At 32.6% G+C, this 17,236-nt stretch overlaps 2 protein-coding genes across 2 annotated transcripts; both read left to right on the forward strand.

The window, feature by feature from the left end:
- Nucleotides 1-241: 241 nt before the first annotated feature.
- Nucleotides 242-7,977, forward strand: ACX1 (acyl-CoA oxidase 1). Its single transcript, XM_011033617.1, has 14 exons — nt 242-477; nt 664-772; nt 898-959; nt 1,152-1,361; nt 1,597-1,684; nt 1,777-1,939; nt 2,231-2,426; nt 3,073-3,270; nt 3,912-4,043; nt 4,862-4,982; nt 5,248-5,358; nt 5,723-5,792; nt 7,187-7,370; nt 7,453-7,977. Exons 1-14 carry the CDS (start codon nt 340-342, stop codon nt 7,660-7,662), a joined length of 1,992 nt encoding a protein of 663 aa, XP_011031919.1. The 5' UTR covers nt 242-339; the 3' UTR covers nt 7,663-7,977.
- A 3,498-nt stretch (nt 7,978-11,475) lies between these two features.
- LOC105130892 (Integrase-type DNA-binding superfamily protein) lies at nt 11,476-12,660 on the forward strand. The gene has a single exon (XM_011033619.1). It carries the CDS (start codon nt 11,720-11,722, stop codon nt 12,398-12,400), a length of 681 nt encoding a protein of 226 aa, XP_011031921.1. The 5' UTR covers nt 11,476-11,719; the 3' UTR covers nt 12,401-12,660.
- The last annotated feature ends 4,576 nt before the right edge of the window (nt 12,661-17,236 follow it).

Genomic DNA, 17,236 nt, shown 5'->3' on the forward strand with positions numbered 1-17,236 from the left:
CCAAAAGGCGTCGTGGGGAAGCCTAGGAGGATAAACGACAATAAAGGATCTCAAAGCCCACACCGATGTGAACGTAATAGTACACGTACTTGTCAAAAAAGCGTCTAGAAAGGCAGTATATCATCCAAATCATCGAAAATCCATGTGGATGTTTTCCCTGCTTATATATATATATATATCCATGTGCGCCGGTGCTCCTCAATCTCTACGACTCTCCCACCGCATCAAACCTACCCCCCCCTCTCTCTTTCCTACTTCGTAGAATCTGTTGGTTCTTGATTTGTTTGCATGAATTTATTGAATTTCTTCGACTAGAATTTAAAAAAAAAACAAAAGAAAATGGAAGGAGTGGATATCCTGCCTCACGAGAGGAGCAAGACGCAGTTCGATGTGGATGCCATGAAGATCGTGTGGGCTGGTTCTCGCCACGCGTTTGAAGTCTCAGATCGCATGGCTCGTCTTGTGGCCTCCGATCCGGTATTCTTCTTTCTGTTTTTTCTTTGGAATTGGAGGGCTAATTGCTTCTTTAGACTAAGTTTATGTTTTGGTATTTTAGCTCAATTTTTGTCATCTATTATTATTATTATTACCCATTGATGGGAGTAATTTTTTTCATCTAATTCAATTGGTTTGGATTTTTTTTCTATATTGATGCGTTTGCAGGCATTTCAAAAGGATAACAGAAGTCGGTTAGGGAGGAAAGAATTGTTCAAAAACACTCTGAGGAAAGCAACTTATGCATGGAAACGTATCCTTGAGCTTCGCCTTACTGGTCCGTCCGACTTTAACCTGGGGTTTGACTTTGTTTTGCAATGCTGCTAATCCCTTCCCTTAATTGTTTTTGTTACAATCTTCCTTTTTTTTTATGATTTAGCTTTGGAAGTTGTTTTGTTACAGAAGAAGAGGCTGGTAGGCTAAGGTTTTTCGTGGATGAACCTGCTTTTACTGATCTTCATTGGGTAAGCTCTGCAATCTACACCTTGTTTTGCATTGTTTGTTTCTCTCAATATGTTTGTTGATTTGATATTTAAAGGTCGAGGTGCTCTTTTCCATGTTCATTTTCTTGAGGATTATAGACAAGGCCCCTGAGTTTTTTTCTTTTCCTTTTCTCCTCTTTTCTTGTGTGTGTGGGTGGGGTTGGCATTGGGCAGGGAATGTTTGTACCTGCTATTAGAGGACAAGGCACTGAAGAGCAGCAACAGAAGTGGTTGCCATTGGCATATAAGATGCAGATAATTGGCTGCTATGCACAAACTGAACTTGGTCATGGATCCAATGTTCAAGGGCTTGAAACAACTGCAACCTTTGATCCTGACAAGGATGAGTTTGTCATTCATAGTCCTACATTAACATCAAGCAAAGTAAGTAAATTGCTCATTAAGAGCCTAACTAATTAGTTTGAGATAATGTATGAGACTGATCTTAATATCATGTACGGAGACTGGAGAGAAGTGTTCATATTATCTGCTAATGTGATCGAACATCCATGTGATGCATGGAATTGAATTTGGCGCAAGCATGGACCAAAACAGGATCAAGAGTTTTTATTCTTCTTACTGGAGAAGGATTCTATCTTTACTGCACTTTGTTTTGCAGTGGTGGCCTGGAGGACTGGGTAAAGTTTCCACACACGCTGTTGTTTATGCACGCCTTATAACCAATGGTGAAGAACATGGAGTGCATGGTAAGCATGAAACAAACCCCCGGCCTGAATCTCCAATTTTGAAAATGGTCTTCTGAGTATTAATTAACTATATATTAAAATGCAAATTTCAGGTTTTATTGTCCAGCTTAGGAGCCTGGACGATCACATGCCTCTTCCAGGCATAACCATTGGTGATATTGGAATGAAATTTGGAAACGGGGCATATAACACCATGGATAATGGTGTTTTGACATTTGATCATGTTCGCATCCCAAGGAACCAGATGTTGATGAGGTTGGTACCTCACATACCTCTCCCTTTTCTCCTTTTCCTCTCACAGCTTTGAGATGTCACAAATTTCTTGTAGGATCATAATTGGTCATCTTGAATTGACCCCACTTCTAGATTTTGCATTGAAATGGTTGGTGGCTTCCTTTTGTTCTCCAGTAGTCAGTAGTGAAATTATGAAACTTCTCTAAAAGTTCAGGGAGTTTCAGATTGTGATCTTTCATAATAACAAAACTTTACATGTTATCATTACATGATTAATGTGATTTATTTAGAAATTTTCTTTGGATGTTTCAGAGTCTTGCAGGTTACCAGGGAAGGGAAATGTGTGCAATCTAATGTTCCACGGCAGTTGATTTATGGCACTATGGTGTTTGTGCGACAAACAATTGTAGCTGATGCGTCCTCTGCTTTGTCTCGGGCAGTTTGTATTGCTACAAGGTATAGTGCTGTTCGCAGACAGTTTGGTTCACAGGATGGAGTGGAGACCCAGGTATACTATAAAACCTATTTCTTTATGCTAATCTTCATTTTGGGAAAATGCATTTGCTATAAAGCCTATAACCACAATCTGCAGTGTGCCCCATAATTAACTGATTATTTTAATTCTTTTTATAATTTACTTATGCTTAGTTATTTTATAATATCTCATTACATACAATATTTATCTACCTACGTATGAATGAATCTAAAAAAGAAAAAACAAATTTAACAAATTTATTTTTCAGCCTTCCGGGTATAGAACCTGCCCTGATCAGGGCGAGACAGTGAGGGCAAAACCCTCTCCCTGTCCAGATCTTTTCCATCCTTGCTAGTTTTTGTCGATGATACCAAATTGTGAAGACTGTTATGCATGTAAATCTCATGACATCTGCACGTAAGCAATACAGCTGTACATGCATCCGTAGTTTAACAGGTTGAAATGGCTGTTAATCTGTCACAACTTATGTTGAAATGACCATTTTGGTACTGCATATATGTATCGTCTGTTTCTTTGTTCCAAACTAAGGAGTATAATCTTGAAAAATGTGTTAGAAAGTGTTCTTGGTCCCCTCTCTCTCTACTGGCTGATTGGACATTGATATTTTAGTTGCTTCCTGAGAATGTTTCTAATGTTCTTGTTATCTGCTCTGTTTTAGGTGATTGATTACAAAACCCAGCAAAATAGACTATTTCCTTTGCTGGCTTCTGCCTATGCATTCAGATTTGTTGGTGAATGGCTGAAATGGCTTTATACGGATGTGACCCAGAGGTTGCAAGCTAATGATTTTTCTACATTACCTGAGGCTCATGCATGTACCGCAGGCTTGAAGTCTTTGACTACCACCGCCACTGCTGTATGTAACTATTACTGACATTTTTCTACTAGAATTTATCGTTTGATTTTCCTTTTCTTTGAACTTGGTTCAGTGTTGCTCTCTGAAGGATTGGCAGCATAATGAGGTTTCACAAGCCAAGCTGCTTAAGTGCTTTTGAGCTTCATTCATTGAGCTTAAACTTGGTGATCTTAATTTAAAACTAAAATCATGGCCCAATGCTCCTATTTTTAGCAGTTTCCTCTTACTTCCCTGTATTGTTTCACCAGAATAATGCTATTCTGGAAGGATGACCAGTCACGTTCATTTTATTGTCTAAAAAGCAATTATTCTAGAATAGCACTGATAACCAATTTATGCATTTGCAGAATACAAATCTGTGACATACTGTTAATAATTCCTAAGTATTTTTCCAAATGTCACAGTGGATGAAACAAAGAATTTCATATGATGGTATTTTAGCTATTCTATCTTGTGCAATCAATTATGCTCTTGGGCCTAACTATTTTATTTCATACGCACAATACATCTTTGTGGAACGGGGTCTGGATGGCAGAGTTCTATAGTGCTAGCTTCAAGCATGACACTTTTTTGTCCTTTTCTTTTGTTATGATTGATCTAACACATTAATCTCTTAAAAACAAAAATTCACTTCGGTGCAGGATGCTATTGAAGAATGTAGGAAACTGTGTGGTGGCCATGGTTATCTTTGTGCCAGTGGGCTTCCTGAATTGTTTGCAGTATATGTCCCTGCCTGTACATATGAAGGAGACAATGTTGTGCTCCTTTTACAGGTATGGATCATGGAGTATCACCATTCTTGCATATGATAATGTCTGTGTTTCCATTTTAGATGCGGTAACAGGTAGTGATAAAGGTATTTCTTTGATGGAACATGGCAGATTATGTCTTATTTCATTTATATTTGTTACGATAGAACCCTAGATTGAGCTTGATATATCAACATTGGAGAATGAAATTACAAATCAATTGCGCATTTGCAATAATATATGCAATTTTACCTCTGCGCATGTTCGTGGGCAAAGAAGAGAGAACATTTCATGGCCAAGATGGGAAATACAGTGGTTGCGCTTAAAAATCTTTAGCCCCAATTACATCCAGGGAATTCTATCCCTGAACCATTGCATATAGCAGATCAGAGAAGATCCTTGTATAAGATCCAGAAAAAAAAATGGTCTGGAAAAAAAAAACAGACAGAAGAAATATGAGGTAAGACTCTCGACTCGAAAGCTTGCCTAGGAAACTTGAATTGGATACTGAGCACCAGAGTCTGAGAGTGAAAGACTGACCAACTTGAAACCCTTCAAAACTGTTGACCAAATTACTTGGCCCTTCCCACGCATATAAAATGCAGGGAATCTAACACACATTTGGTTTAGGAAGCATATGATGCACATCCATAACTGACATGGTAGAGGATGGGCTGTAAAGGGAGAACTGGTGGCTGGACTTTGTCATCCATATTTTCTGAAAGATGATATTCTTGGCTAATTTAATTTTCCTGCCTTCTTCACATATTCAAATATTTAAGTCATTAATAATAATAATTTGAACTGTTTTTGACGTTCTACTTAACAAATGTTTTCTGTAGGTTGCAAGGTTTCTTGTGAAGACTGTTTCTCAGCTTGGTTCTGGAAAAAAGCCTATTGGAACAACAGCTTATTTGGGAAGAGTCCAGGATCTTATGCAGTGTCGCTGTGAAGTTCAAACAGGTAATGTATTGTTAGTTTCGTTTCTCTTATGTGCTTTTTTAAGCTCTTTTCATATTTGTAGTTAAAATTCGGTGAATGATAAGTTAATTAAATAAAACCATTAGGATTATTTATTCTCAACGAATTTGATTAGACAGTGATTCTTGGTTCCTGAAACACTTGCTTTTTGATTGCAATTTATCAACTTAATTTTCTCCAAAACATCTGTAATGAAACAGTGCATATGCATGTGCTAAAGTCGGTGTTATTTATTCCATAAATGCAGCCGAGGATTGGTTAAAGCCTAGTGTAATGCTGGAGGCATTTGAAGCCAGGTCTGCCAGGATGTGCGTTGCCCGTGCTCAAAATCTTAGCAAATTTGCAAATCCTGAAGATGGTATGTTTTCTCTTCCTTGATTTAGGTTGAAGTCCTTTCCTGTCAGTTGTCTTCTTTTATACTTTGTTTATACCAAATATGTCATGGGAGCACTTGAAGATGGTTGGAGCAAGGGGAATTTGTTTTTCAAGGTCCGAGACAACATTTATCAGCCCCTACTGGTGGCTAATTTTGACAGAGTTTTATAACAGTTTGATTGAGTTGATAGAAACACTGGCATCTGATTATGAAATTGAAATTTATATATTCTACTGGATATATGCTCCCCTCATGCACTGATAGAGTAATTCCTTTTGGTTCTTTCAAGGGCAGATGTTTCTTGATGGATCACATGCCTTTCCACTAATTCATCCTTTTGCTTCAGGTTTTGCTGAACTCTCTGCTGATCTAGTTGAGGCTGCGGTTGCTCATTGCCAATTAATTGTTGTTTCCAAGTAAGTTTACTCATCTTCATGTGCCAACTTAAAAACATGCCATGTCAGATTTAACTACCCATGGACAATAGGTGTTTGGCTTTCTGGTACACACATGAATAGAACTGAAGTTGACTAACAATACTTTGTCAACTATTTTTTTCATATTTTTTTGATAAGCCGATATAGATTTGTGGTTAAGTTGTCAGTGCTAGGAGAGAGGAGGAGCTGAACTTACTACTCACCACCACAGGGGATTAATCTGACCCCAACAGCAAACAAGAGAGGCTAGCTTGGCCACCTCTTGCAATAGTTTTAAAACCTGTATCAGCCCAGCGGGTTAACCTGGGTTCTAGACTGGCCCGGGTTCATACAAAAACCCACTTGAAAATTTACCCAATCAAACCTGGGTACCTTGTGACCCAGGAGACTTGGCAAAGCCTGGGTGAGATCCTTTTTTTTTTGGGATAAAAACAGTGCCATTTTGAATTAGGGAACAATTCCAAATTCACAAAGCTCGGGCAGCCACATGCAGAATAAAACAATTAGAAGAGAATTTTTACACGAGAAAAAAATCCCAATTCCTGTCTTCCCTAGTCTTGGTGCATAAGATTTTCCTATACAGAATAGTATAAAATACATATTTGCTAATAATTATGACTAAACCTTATGTGAATATTGAGAGGTTGAGATATATGAGAAGATTGTGAAGGGGCCAAGACGCTCAAGACCTGGTTTTCTTCAAATTGAACATAACCCCTCTCATGGATTGCTTGTGGTGTAGAGAAAGAGACTTGTAGCTTGTAATTTAGAACTTCCTTTTCCCTTTGATCCATTCTGATCAAAAAGCTTTGCTCTTGACTTAGATAGTCACTTATCTCCCTCTCTCACGTTCACGAGCAGCACTACAAACAAGTAAACTTGTAAACTTTCACCCTTGTGTGAGTGGGAGAGGACTTTAACAAATTAACTTTTTTTCCAATTTATTGGGTTGAACTAGGTTGTCAACCCGGCAAACCCGTGACTTCTCTATTGAGCCGGGTCGACCTCAAGGTCGGGTCTTAAAACAATGCCTCTTGCATGGGGTTGAAAACCCGTGGTCTCTTGGTAGAACCAAGAGTCCACTACCAATGAGCCAAATGCCTATACATTGTAAACCATTTCTGCTTTACCAATATCTGATATCTGGTAAAGTGATGCAAGCTTGGCTTTGATTTTTGAGTGAATTGGAGAAGCTCTCCGTATCATATTGTTTACAAAGCAGAATCTGAGATATCCAAATCTTGATATAATACATGCTAATTTCACTTCCTGCATTTTTTGGTGATCCGGTAATCTGAGAAATTAAAGTTGGATGCTGATCCTGATTCTTTATATTTTATGGTTCAAATTTCTAAAATTTCCTTATCTTCCAGGTTCTTTGACAAATTGCAGCAAGATATACCTGGAAATGGGGTGAAACAACAGTTGCAGAATCTCTGCTACATCTATGCTTTAAACCTTCTTCACAAACATCTGGGTGATTTCCTCTCTACTGGCTGCATTACCCCCAAGCAAGCTTCACTTGCAAATGATCAGCTGAGGTCTTTATATTCCCAGGTGAGTTTCAGGTGATTTATTCAATTTATCCTTTTACTTGTGTTATCTAAGCTCTAATCTGATTTCTGATGTCATGGTTTAGGTCCGACCCAATGCAATTGCACTTGTCGATGCATTTAATTACACTGATCACTACCTTGGGTCGGTTCTCGGCCGCTATGATGGAAATGTGTATCCCAAACTTTATGAAGAAGCATGGAAGGATCCTCTGAATGACTCTGTTTTGCCTGATGGCTACAATGATTATATCCGCCCTATGCTGAAGCAACAGCTCCACAACGCCAGACTCTGAACAGTACGATGCTGTGCTGTTGGCTCCATGTACTTTAATGTTGTGAATAATAAAAGCTAATAAGGCTACCTAGACCATAACCACCAGGAAGTTACAAGGTTTGAGCTTTAGTTTCTTAGAAGCTATTGTATCTGTACCATCCAAACTGAAAACCTGGTTGATGTATCTGTTTTTTTTTTTTTTTTAAAAAAAAATTATTTATCCTCGGCTCGCAGTTGTGGCAAATGAGCCGTGGATAATATCGTCTTTCACTACATCACATAATTTTTCCTGTCATTTCTTTACCCTATGAAATATTAGTTTCGCTATTCATCACTGCCCCTCAGAAAAGTAATAAATTTTGATTTCCCTTTTGGAACTTTGTAAATTTAAAGTCTTAAATCTGTCATATATGTTGTAGTACCATGGGTATGAATAGTATAATTAATATGAACTTATATAGTAAATGATAGTTTATTTTAGAATTCAATTTCTTTATGGTTAATATGAAATTACTAAATGCTAGTAGTTTAGTGGATATTGAAAATAAATAAGGAAATGTTGGATATGATAAGATATGATTTATGATGATTGGATGAAAGATGAAGATTAAAGAACGATCCATGTGTGGTTTTATGATTAAGAAGTGTATTTTGATTGAGTTTTGAATTTGAATTAATATCGATTGTTGTAAATGATAAAGGTTAGGATGTTTGTTATAATGAGATTGGGAAGAAGTGTTGGAACATCTTCCCAACTTTCAATTCAAACTAGCTGCATTAATTGATACTAGCACTTGGATTAGAAAATGTTTTTGAAAAATTTTAAAAAATTTTATTTTTTTATTTTAAATTAATATATTTTTGATATTTTTAAATTATCTTGATGTTGATGTGATAATATCAAAAATAATTTTTTAAAATAAAATAAAATATTATTTTAATATATTTTAAAATAAAAAATACTTTGAAAAACAACTATTACAATACTTCCAAACACTTTTTAAATTATTTAGGTAATAAGAAATTTTTTTTTTATTCTAGGGTGAATTTCTAATTACACTAATATTTATGGTACACTTTTTTTATATAAAAAAAATATGCCTTTGCTTTTTTTGATACATAATGGAAAGCATAAAATATATAGTTTTAATATAAATATTGTTAGTGTAGAAAGGCAGCAGTGTGTTAGGTTAGTTATGCTAATCCATATATTTATTTTTCTTATCATGCATGAAAATGTTATATATATATATATTGTTTAGCTTGAATAATATAATAGTTAGATAAAAATGACATTTTACACACTAACTTTGCTATCAATAATAACTTTATATTTGAAAAGCTTTTCTAATTATTATGATTTTTTTTATCAATACTATAAAAAATTCATCTTTTATTTTGTTTGTTTCATGTAGTATTAGTCCAAGATTATTATCACATTCTCCAAAAGTAATTTACATTTCACAAATAGATTTACACCAATCAATAAATATACTACCGCTTGAGTTATCACAACATTAATAAAATATCTTATTTTTATTAATATTAATTTTTGATACCTCAATATCTTTTTTTTTCATATTTATTACACTTTTTATTTTAAAATAGGAGAAAGAAGAAGACAAGAGAAAGAAGACAAGTCTAGAATTGAATGAAAAAGATGATAAATTAATGTTTGAGAGTTTGTATTTTAAAATTGTTAATGCAAAAACTACAATGAAAAAGATGATAAATTAATGTTTGAAAGAGTTTGTATTTTAAAATTGTCAATGCAAAAACTACTTTTTAAAATTATATATATATATATATATATATATATATATATATATATTAAATTTAGTTGCTACTGCGATGGCTATTCCATATTTAACCATCAAAATCACTTAATAATGGAACTTTGTGTGATAACAAAATCATAATACATGCTAAATATCAAAATTGTAATTTCCACATATTTTATGATTCAGTATATAATATGAAATTAACTGTATAAATAATAGAATGTAAACCATAATAAATAAAATTTGATATATAAAATGTTCTCAGGCTTAAAACACATGGTGCTTTTAGTAATTTACCTCCTTTTGAATGCCTAGATAATTCAGTTAAGACATCGAACCAAGACACGAGGAGAGACAGCCAAAAAGCAATCGACAATACAAGATAAAGACAAGCTATGCATCATTAAAGAGAAAAAAATTATCATGTCTTGTCTATAGTTTAATTATTCTTTTACTTTGAGTATATTCTTTAAAAAATTATAGTTTACATTACATATATAGTTTATAAGTTGTATAATATACTTTTCATCTTCATTGATAAATATATAAAAAATAAATCAACAAAAAATTTTAAAACATATACATGATTATCATTATATTTCAATTAATGCATAAAAAGCTATTATATTAAATATTATATTATTATTAGATATAAAATAGACATCGCCGGTGCCCTTTTCTCCTCCCCGAAGTCCAGCTACCCAAATTCAACAAATATCCTCTATTTCAGCATGCACCAACTGAACCACCACTCAAAGCAAGTACACTCTTTCAACTGCTTTTCTTTGCTCATTGACTTTGAAAGCATAATTAAAACGTTTTTAAAAAGAATTTAATTTTTATTTTATTTTTTAAATAATATTTTTTTTATTTTTTCAGATATTTTAATGTACTGATATAAAAATATTTTTTAAAAAATAAAAAAAACTATTTTAATATATTTTTAAATTACTTAGTCTACGCCCACATTTTTCTTGCTATAATTGACTAGGAAGAAAATTAGAGCATGAGCATTATAATCATTACACAGAAACAAAATCATTATTAACATTTTGCATCATTCAACAAAAGGAAAAAAACACCCCAAGAAATATCCATCCACTTGAATCAATTCCTTAACCAGTAGGGAACTCAACTTTAACGTTTTCGAATCCAAACACTCCCTAGTTCCACCTTTACCATATATTTCAACAATATGTAACTGGAGAGGGCTTCTCCTGGATAACAATGTCATGGAAAATGAAATATCAGTGCACATTCGTTTTGGAATGTTCCTCCCTCTAAGAATTACTCTGCACAATCCCAACTAATTATGCAAAATTAATTCATGAAAGGAGAAAATAAGAAACAAAAGTACCAGAAAAACACTTAGCATGCCAAAAACAAGAAGCTTTACACACTCCTGTCACCCAACAAGTTTTTAATAAAGATTTAAAAATGAAGGTTCTATCAACAGTAACTTGCTAGCTTCAATTTGGGATGTTTTTAGAGTTTTCAAACTAATAACTTTTTCACTTGCAAAAATATTGGGAATTTTGAATGTTATCGAGGAGAGCAAACTTTATAATGATTAAATAATTTGATTAAAAAAACTAAATTAGGTTTTGATTTAGATTTAAATATTATATTTTTTTATAATTCAAGTATTTGGGTCCATATATATGTATTATGGCTAATCTCTAAATTTATTGAACACCCTACAAGTCTAGCAAACAAGTAAAACATTATAGGAATAATAAATGTGTTTATAAAAATTCAAACTTAAGGTACAAAGATAGAAAATTTTCTAAAAAAATCACAAGGTTATAAATCTAGATGAAACTATAATCATTATTTATCGAGAAAATTGAAAAACTACACCTAATTAGAGAAATTTTATTAAATTAATATGTTGTTGGTGGATGTTTTGAGTTATTATATGTAATAATATAGATTCATTTTCTTTTTTAAATTTAAAAATTATAATGATTTAAAATGTAAATTGTAATTTTTAAAAAAGGAGAGAGAATTAAGTTTAAAAAAATTATAATTTAGAGGGTGATAATTTTTTTTCTATTAAAAATCGAAACATGTAACAAAATAACCACAACGGTAACTCTAGGTCCCTGTCCTTCTCTTTCAAGTACCCATCTCTTTGATGGATGCATACTTGCATTGTTCTATATATCTTCACTGTAATGACTTAGCACTACATAGTTAGTAGCAAATAATCCCTTGTTTCAAGCTCTTCATCACACACTTGTAATTTATTTCTCTTCTTCAACCTTCTCTTCCTCCTCTTCATTTCCTTCAACAATGAAGGATTCCACAAAACAAGAGTCCCAAAACAGCTCTAAGCGAAATCAAGACCCAGAAAACAATTATGAAAGTGACAAACAGGCTAAGAGTAGAGGAAATGCCGGAAGGCATCCATCATACCGTGGAGTAAGGATGCGTCATTGGGGCAAATGGGTGTCCGAAATCCGGCAACCAAAGAAGAAGTCAAGAATTTGGCTAGGAACTTTCTCAACACCAGAAATGGCGGCTCGAGCGCACGATGTAGCTGCCCTTACAATTAAAGGTCATTCAGCTCACCTTAATTTTCCCGAACTCGCTCATGAATTTCCACGTCCAGCTAGTTCATCTCCCAAAGATATTCAAGCTGCCGCTGCCCTAGCAGCTACCTTGAGCTGCAAGACAGGTCAAAAGGGCCGCGAAACTGAAGCTGAAGCCGAGCTGATGCTTCCTTGCTCCCTGGATAGTACTTTGGCATCTAATGAGACGCAGGAGTATTCATTAAGCTCACCATTAAGAGATGATGATGATGACACGTTTATCGATTTGCCAGATATTTTGCAAGACATAAGTCATCAATTTGATGAGTTTTGTTACTTGTCACCATGGCAGCCGGTTGGAACGGAGACATCTGATGTTGGATTTTGGCACCAGGAGGATCTTTCTTTATGGGAATACCAATCAAGTAGAAACATTTATTAAACCGACAAGTTAGTATACTGTTTTTCTGTGCTTAATTTCTCAGGAAGACACCGAAAAATCAGTAAATCAAAGTTTGAGTATGCAGGTTTGGTTTCGACAGATTCTGTAGAACCTCTGTGTGCGTGCGTGTGTGTGTAGCAGCGCCTTAATTACCCCTTTCAATCTACATGAAGGTTGCATAAGAAGGAGATGAATGGCAAAGCTTAATCATCATCTCTATAAATAATAAAGCAAACATGAATTGTATATTAATTTTATGATCCCTGAAGTGTCTTCTCCAATTTGTCTCTGAACCAGACTCAAAGACCCGCCTATTTTAATTTGATAAACTTTGCATTTAAGATCGAGGTCTGAAGTTTGATGATCAATCAATCATCCACAGCATTTTTGTTTTTAATGCATTTCTCTGAGGATACAGTACTGACCGGCCGGCCATGCCCTCTACCTCGCGATGTTTCATACGGAGAAGCATTTATTTTCACACCTAATCAAACAAGACGGGTTCGAAAACGGTACTCAGTTCTGTGTTCATATGTACGGTACTCTGGTCTTGCTCTCACTATCCTTGTCAATATTCGTCTCCATGAAAGAGAGCAATAACCCACTGGCAACTACTTTATAGAACTAGCTATGGCTGGAATTGTGATGTTTAAATATAACATAATTGTTAATCGGATCGACATTTTCAGATGCATGAATGATTATTATTTATTTATTTCTGTTTTGGGCAGTGCCCCAGAAAGTCAATTGAAACGCATAAAACAATGGCATTAGTAATCATCAAGTCTCTGTCTAAATTAAACTCGGACCCATTAGGTGCTGATAATACACAGAGCAAGGTCCCAGTGGACACTACTTTCCAATCTGATAATGACTGATGAAATGATACTGCGTAAGGACACGATATAGAGAACGGATCAGCATTACATCGTTCAGCAGTACAAATTAACCCTTTTCGTTGTCCAATAATTTTCGAGGTTAATTAATTACACTGATCATCGTCCTTCAAGTGTTCACATTAATTACGAATGATCTTAGATGGATGTCAAAATACGAGTGGTTAGAATATGCATGTCAATTTCAAGAGAATTTTAGACCAACCCAGGTAGAATTCATGACCGAAATTGCTAACATAATTTAGAACATGTATTAACTAGAGAAAGTGACCTATTTCGATGACTCCTAGCGGATCCAATGCTGCTGATTGATTAAAATTAGCAAGGGTTCAGGAGAGTGGTAGGAAATGCTTTTACGTGCGAATCACTTGAAAAAACACCAAGTTGTGGCTGTTTTTTATGTTTTTATTATTATTTTAATGTGATTAGGTCAGAAATTAAAAAAAATCTAAAAAAATTATTTTAATATATTTTCAAATGAAAAATATATTTAAAAAACACTTTACATCATAATATCAAACCACAAACAAAATAAAAGTTAATGGCTTGCAATAAATAAATTAATATATTAATGCATAAAAGAAATAATTAATTACAGAAAACTAATTTATTCAAGCTTAGTATTTGTTTTCAAGTTCTTGGAAATAGAAATAGAATTTTTCCTTTTGTTTTGAATTTTTTCTATAAAAAAACCAACAACTATTATCATGATTTTTCAAAAACTCTGGTATCCAATTGTGTATTTTTTTTATTTTTAAAACATAGAGAAAAAACTTAATTAATAGATGATTTTTTGTTTTAAGAATTCTCAAAAATAAAAATATCAAACAACACTTACTATGACACTTCAAGGAATGACGGGGACTTCAAGTAAAAGCCTATTTGGCATTGTAATAATGGTTGTTTATCAAAGTATTTTTAATTTTAAAATATATTTAAATAATTTTTTCTTTGTAAAAAAATTAATTTGAAGCAATAAAAAACTTTGTAAAAACATTTTTTAATCATAAAAACAAATGGGGACTACGTTTATTACTATATAAATCAGCCTTTTAATTTCTTTAATATGAGTTTGTTTGATTTTCTTTCTTCATCAATGAATTTATCTTTCATACTGAAAAGTATGGTTAGGATAAAAAGATCTATAATAGTGAATATATTAAGATATCAACTTTTAATAAGTTTGAAGTTATTTATTATGGGAAGCTAGAAGAAGTAATTGAATTGTAATATCATTGCAAGCTTAATAAAGTCTTTTTATTCAAATTCTATTGACATGATATTACAAATGTTGGTTATTGGGTTAGGCATGGTCCACCCATAATGGATGGATCTGGTTCAAGTTATTAGAAGAATTACTAAAGGAAGTAACTGCCACCTCTAATCATATATAAAGGGACATAATCCGTATGAAATATGATAAGTTTTCATTATTGAAATAACATAGTTATGTCTTTCTCTTTTCTCATCTTGACTCTCTATATTGACTTGACAAGATTTATAAAGAAGTTCGTACTGTGGAATATCACTTTGGTTCTAGTAATAGAAGTGATATTGAAGTAATTGATCCATACATAAAAAAATAAAATACTTTGGTTCTAGTAATAGAAGTGATATTAAAGTAATTGATCCATACATAAAAAAACAAAATCTTACAAGTAAGTTTTCTTTTTCGATCTACAACTGATAAAAAATCAGAGTAGACTTACAAGTAAGTTTTCCTTTTCGATCTACAACTGATAAAAAATCAAAGTAAAAAAATCAAAATTTTCTCATAATTTAACATTCATATACCGATTTATATGAAAATTTTGATTTTGATTTTACTAAGAATATTTTTTAAAGTTGACGTTAAAGAGTTAAATAATATATTGATAACTAGTGGACATATAAAGGTCGATGAAGATGATGATATTGACAAGCATCAATACAATAAAGAAGATTATGATGGATATGACAATAATAAAATTAAAAAAGAAGAAGAAGAAGAAGAATATAATTTTGATTAAATTGTAAAACATCAATGTATAATAAAATTCAATTTAATGTAATTTTTTTAGTTGGTCATTTACAATTAACTGTTGTTAAACTTGATGGAACATTTATCATTGTGATTTTATTATTATGAACAGAAATGATATTATTGTGTTGTGATTTTACTATATTTGTATATTAAATAGATTGAGAATAAACACTTTGAAAAAAAACTATTTCATATCGACAAAATTATTGATGGACTACATTAAATAGACAGAATCATCGATGGACTAAGTCCCTCGAAAATTTTCAAAGAGTTGGAAAAATTACATAACTATACCATTACTAATTATAGATAGAATCATCAATAGATTGAATTCCTCGGAAAGTTTGAGTGTTGGAAAAATATTACATGACCATGCCACTAACAAGTACATATGGAATCATTAACGAACTAAGTCCTTTAGAAAGTTTTAAAAAGTTGGAATTAAATTACATGACCTTACTACTAATAATTACAGATTGAATCACCGATGGACTAAGTTCCTTGGATATTTCCACAGTGTTGGAAGAAAATTACATAACCTTGCCACTTATAGTTACAGATGGAATCACTGATGAACTAAGTCCCTTTGAAAGTTTCATAGAGTTGAAAAAATTACAAGGTCTTGCCACTAAAAATTATAGACAGAATCAATGATGGAATAAAAATTATTGATTTTGCCATTGACAATTACAGACGAATAAAAAATTCACTGAATAATTTTAGGGGGGTTTGTAAAATTTCAGGTTTCATTAAAAAAAATTTAGTTTTAATTACCAATGAAATTGTCGATAAATTATAAAAATTAATATATATTTAATTATCCATCAATAATTCCATTGATAAAAAGCCCTAATTAAATTATCAGAATCCTTAATTTCATTTGTCTTCTATTTTTTTTCTTATATGTTTTCTTCTACTTTCCTTAACAACCTCTTTCTCTCTTCTTTTTTTCCGTGTTTCCTCCTCTTTTCTCTTTTTATATTAACTTTTTCTCTATATCTTCTCTTTTATTCTCTTCCACTCACCTATATCTTCTCTTTTATTCTCTTCCACTCTCCCTCCATCCTCAACTTCAAACATAGTCTTCATCATTCATGCCTTCATGTTAGGCAAGTCTATATTCTTCTTCTTTCTTCTTTCTTTTTGCATTGTTTCTACATGCATACAATGTATGATTTTTATTTTATTTTGGTTATAGCATAGTCTTTATAGTTGCAGATAGAATCACGATATAATGATTTATCACTAGCAATTATAGATAGAATTATCGACAGATCAAAAATTTATTGGATAATTTTTTAGGGTGTGCAAAATTTCAGGTTTCATTGAAATTTATAAGTTTTAATTATTAATGGAATTACTCATGGATATATATATATAATTGTTCATTAGTAATTTTATTGGTAAAAATCTCTAATTTTACTTGTCTTCTTTTTCTCTTCTTTTGTATTTTTTTTCTTCTCTCTCTACCAACCCTTTTCTCTTTGTCTTCTTTCTCTCTTCTCCATTTATCAACTTTTTTTTTCTATCTTCCTTCTCATTCTTTTCCACTTTACCTCCATCCTTAATGTCGAACATAGTCTTCATCCTTTATTACTTCACGTCATGTAAGTTTATGCCTTTCCCTCCTTTTTTTTTCCATTGTTTTTGTATGTATTTAATGCATGGTTTTTTTTTTTGGCATAGTCCTAATAGAATCCCATTTAGTGGTTTTGTTTTATTTCTATTGATAATTGAACTTTTTCTATTTTATTGAGAGTTTGTGTAGTAAAATTAAGGATTTTTTACTTTTCTCCTTTTTTTAATTAAGAATATTATGATTTTTTTTTGTTTGTGATATCTCCTAGTATTTTTATTGTATTTGTGTTAATGTTGTGAATTTGGCTTTTAAGTGTAATCATTTTTTTTTTTAAAAAT

The sequence above is a fragment of the Populus euphratica genome, unplaced genomic scaffold, assembly GCF_000495115.2.
Source record: "Populus euphratica unplaced genomic scaffold, PopEup_1.0 scaffold43.1, whole genome shotgun sequence".
NCBI lineage: Eukaryota > Viridiplantae > Streptophyta > Magnoliopsida > Malpighiales > Salicaceae > Populus > Populus euphratica.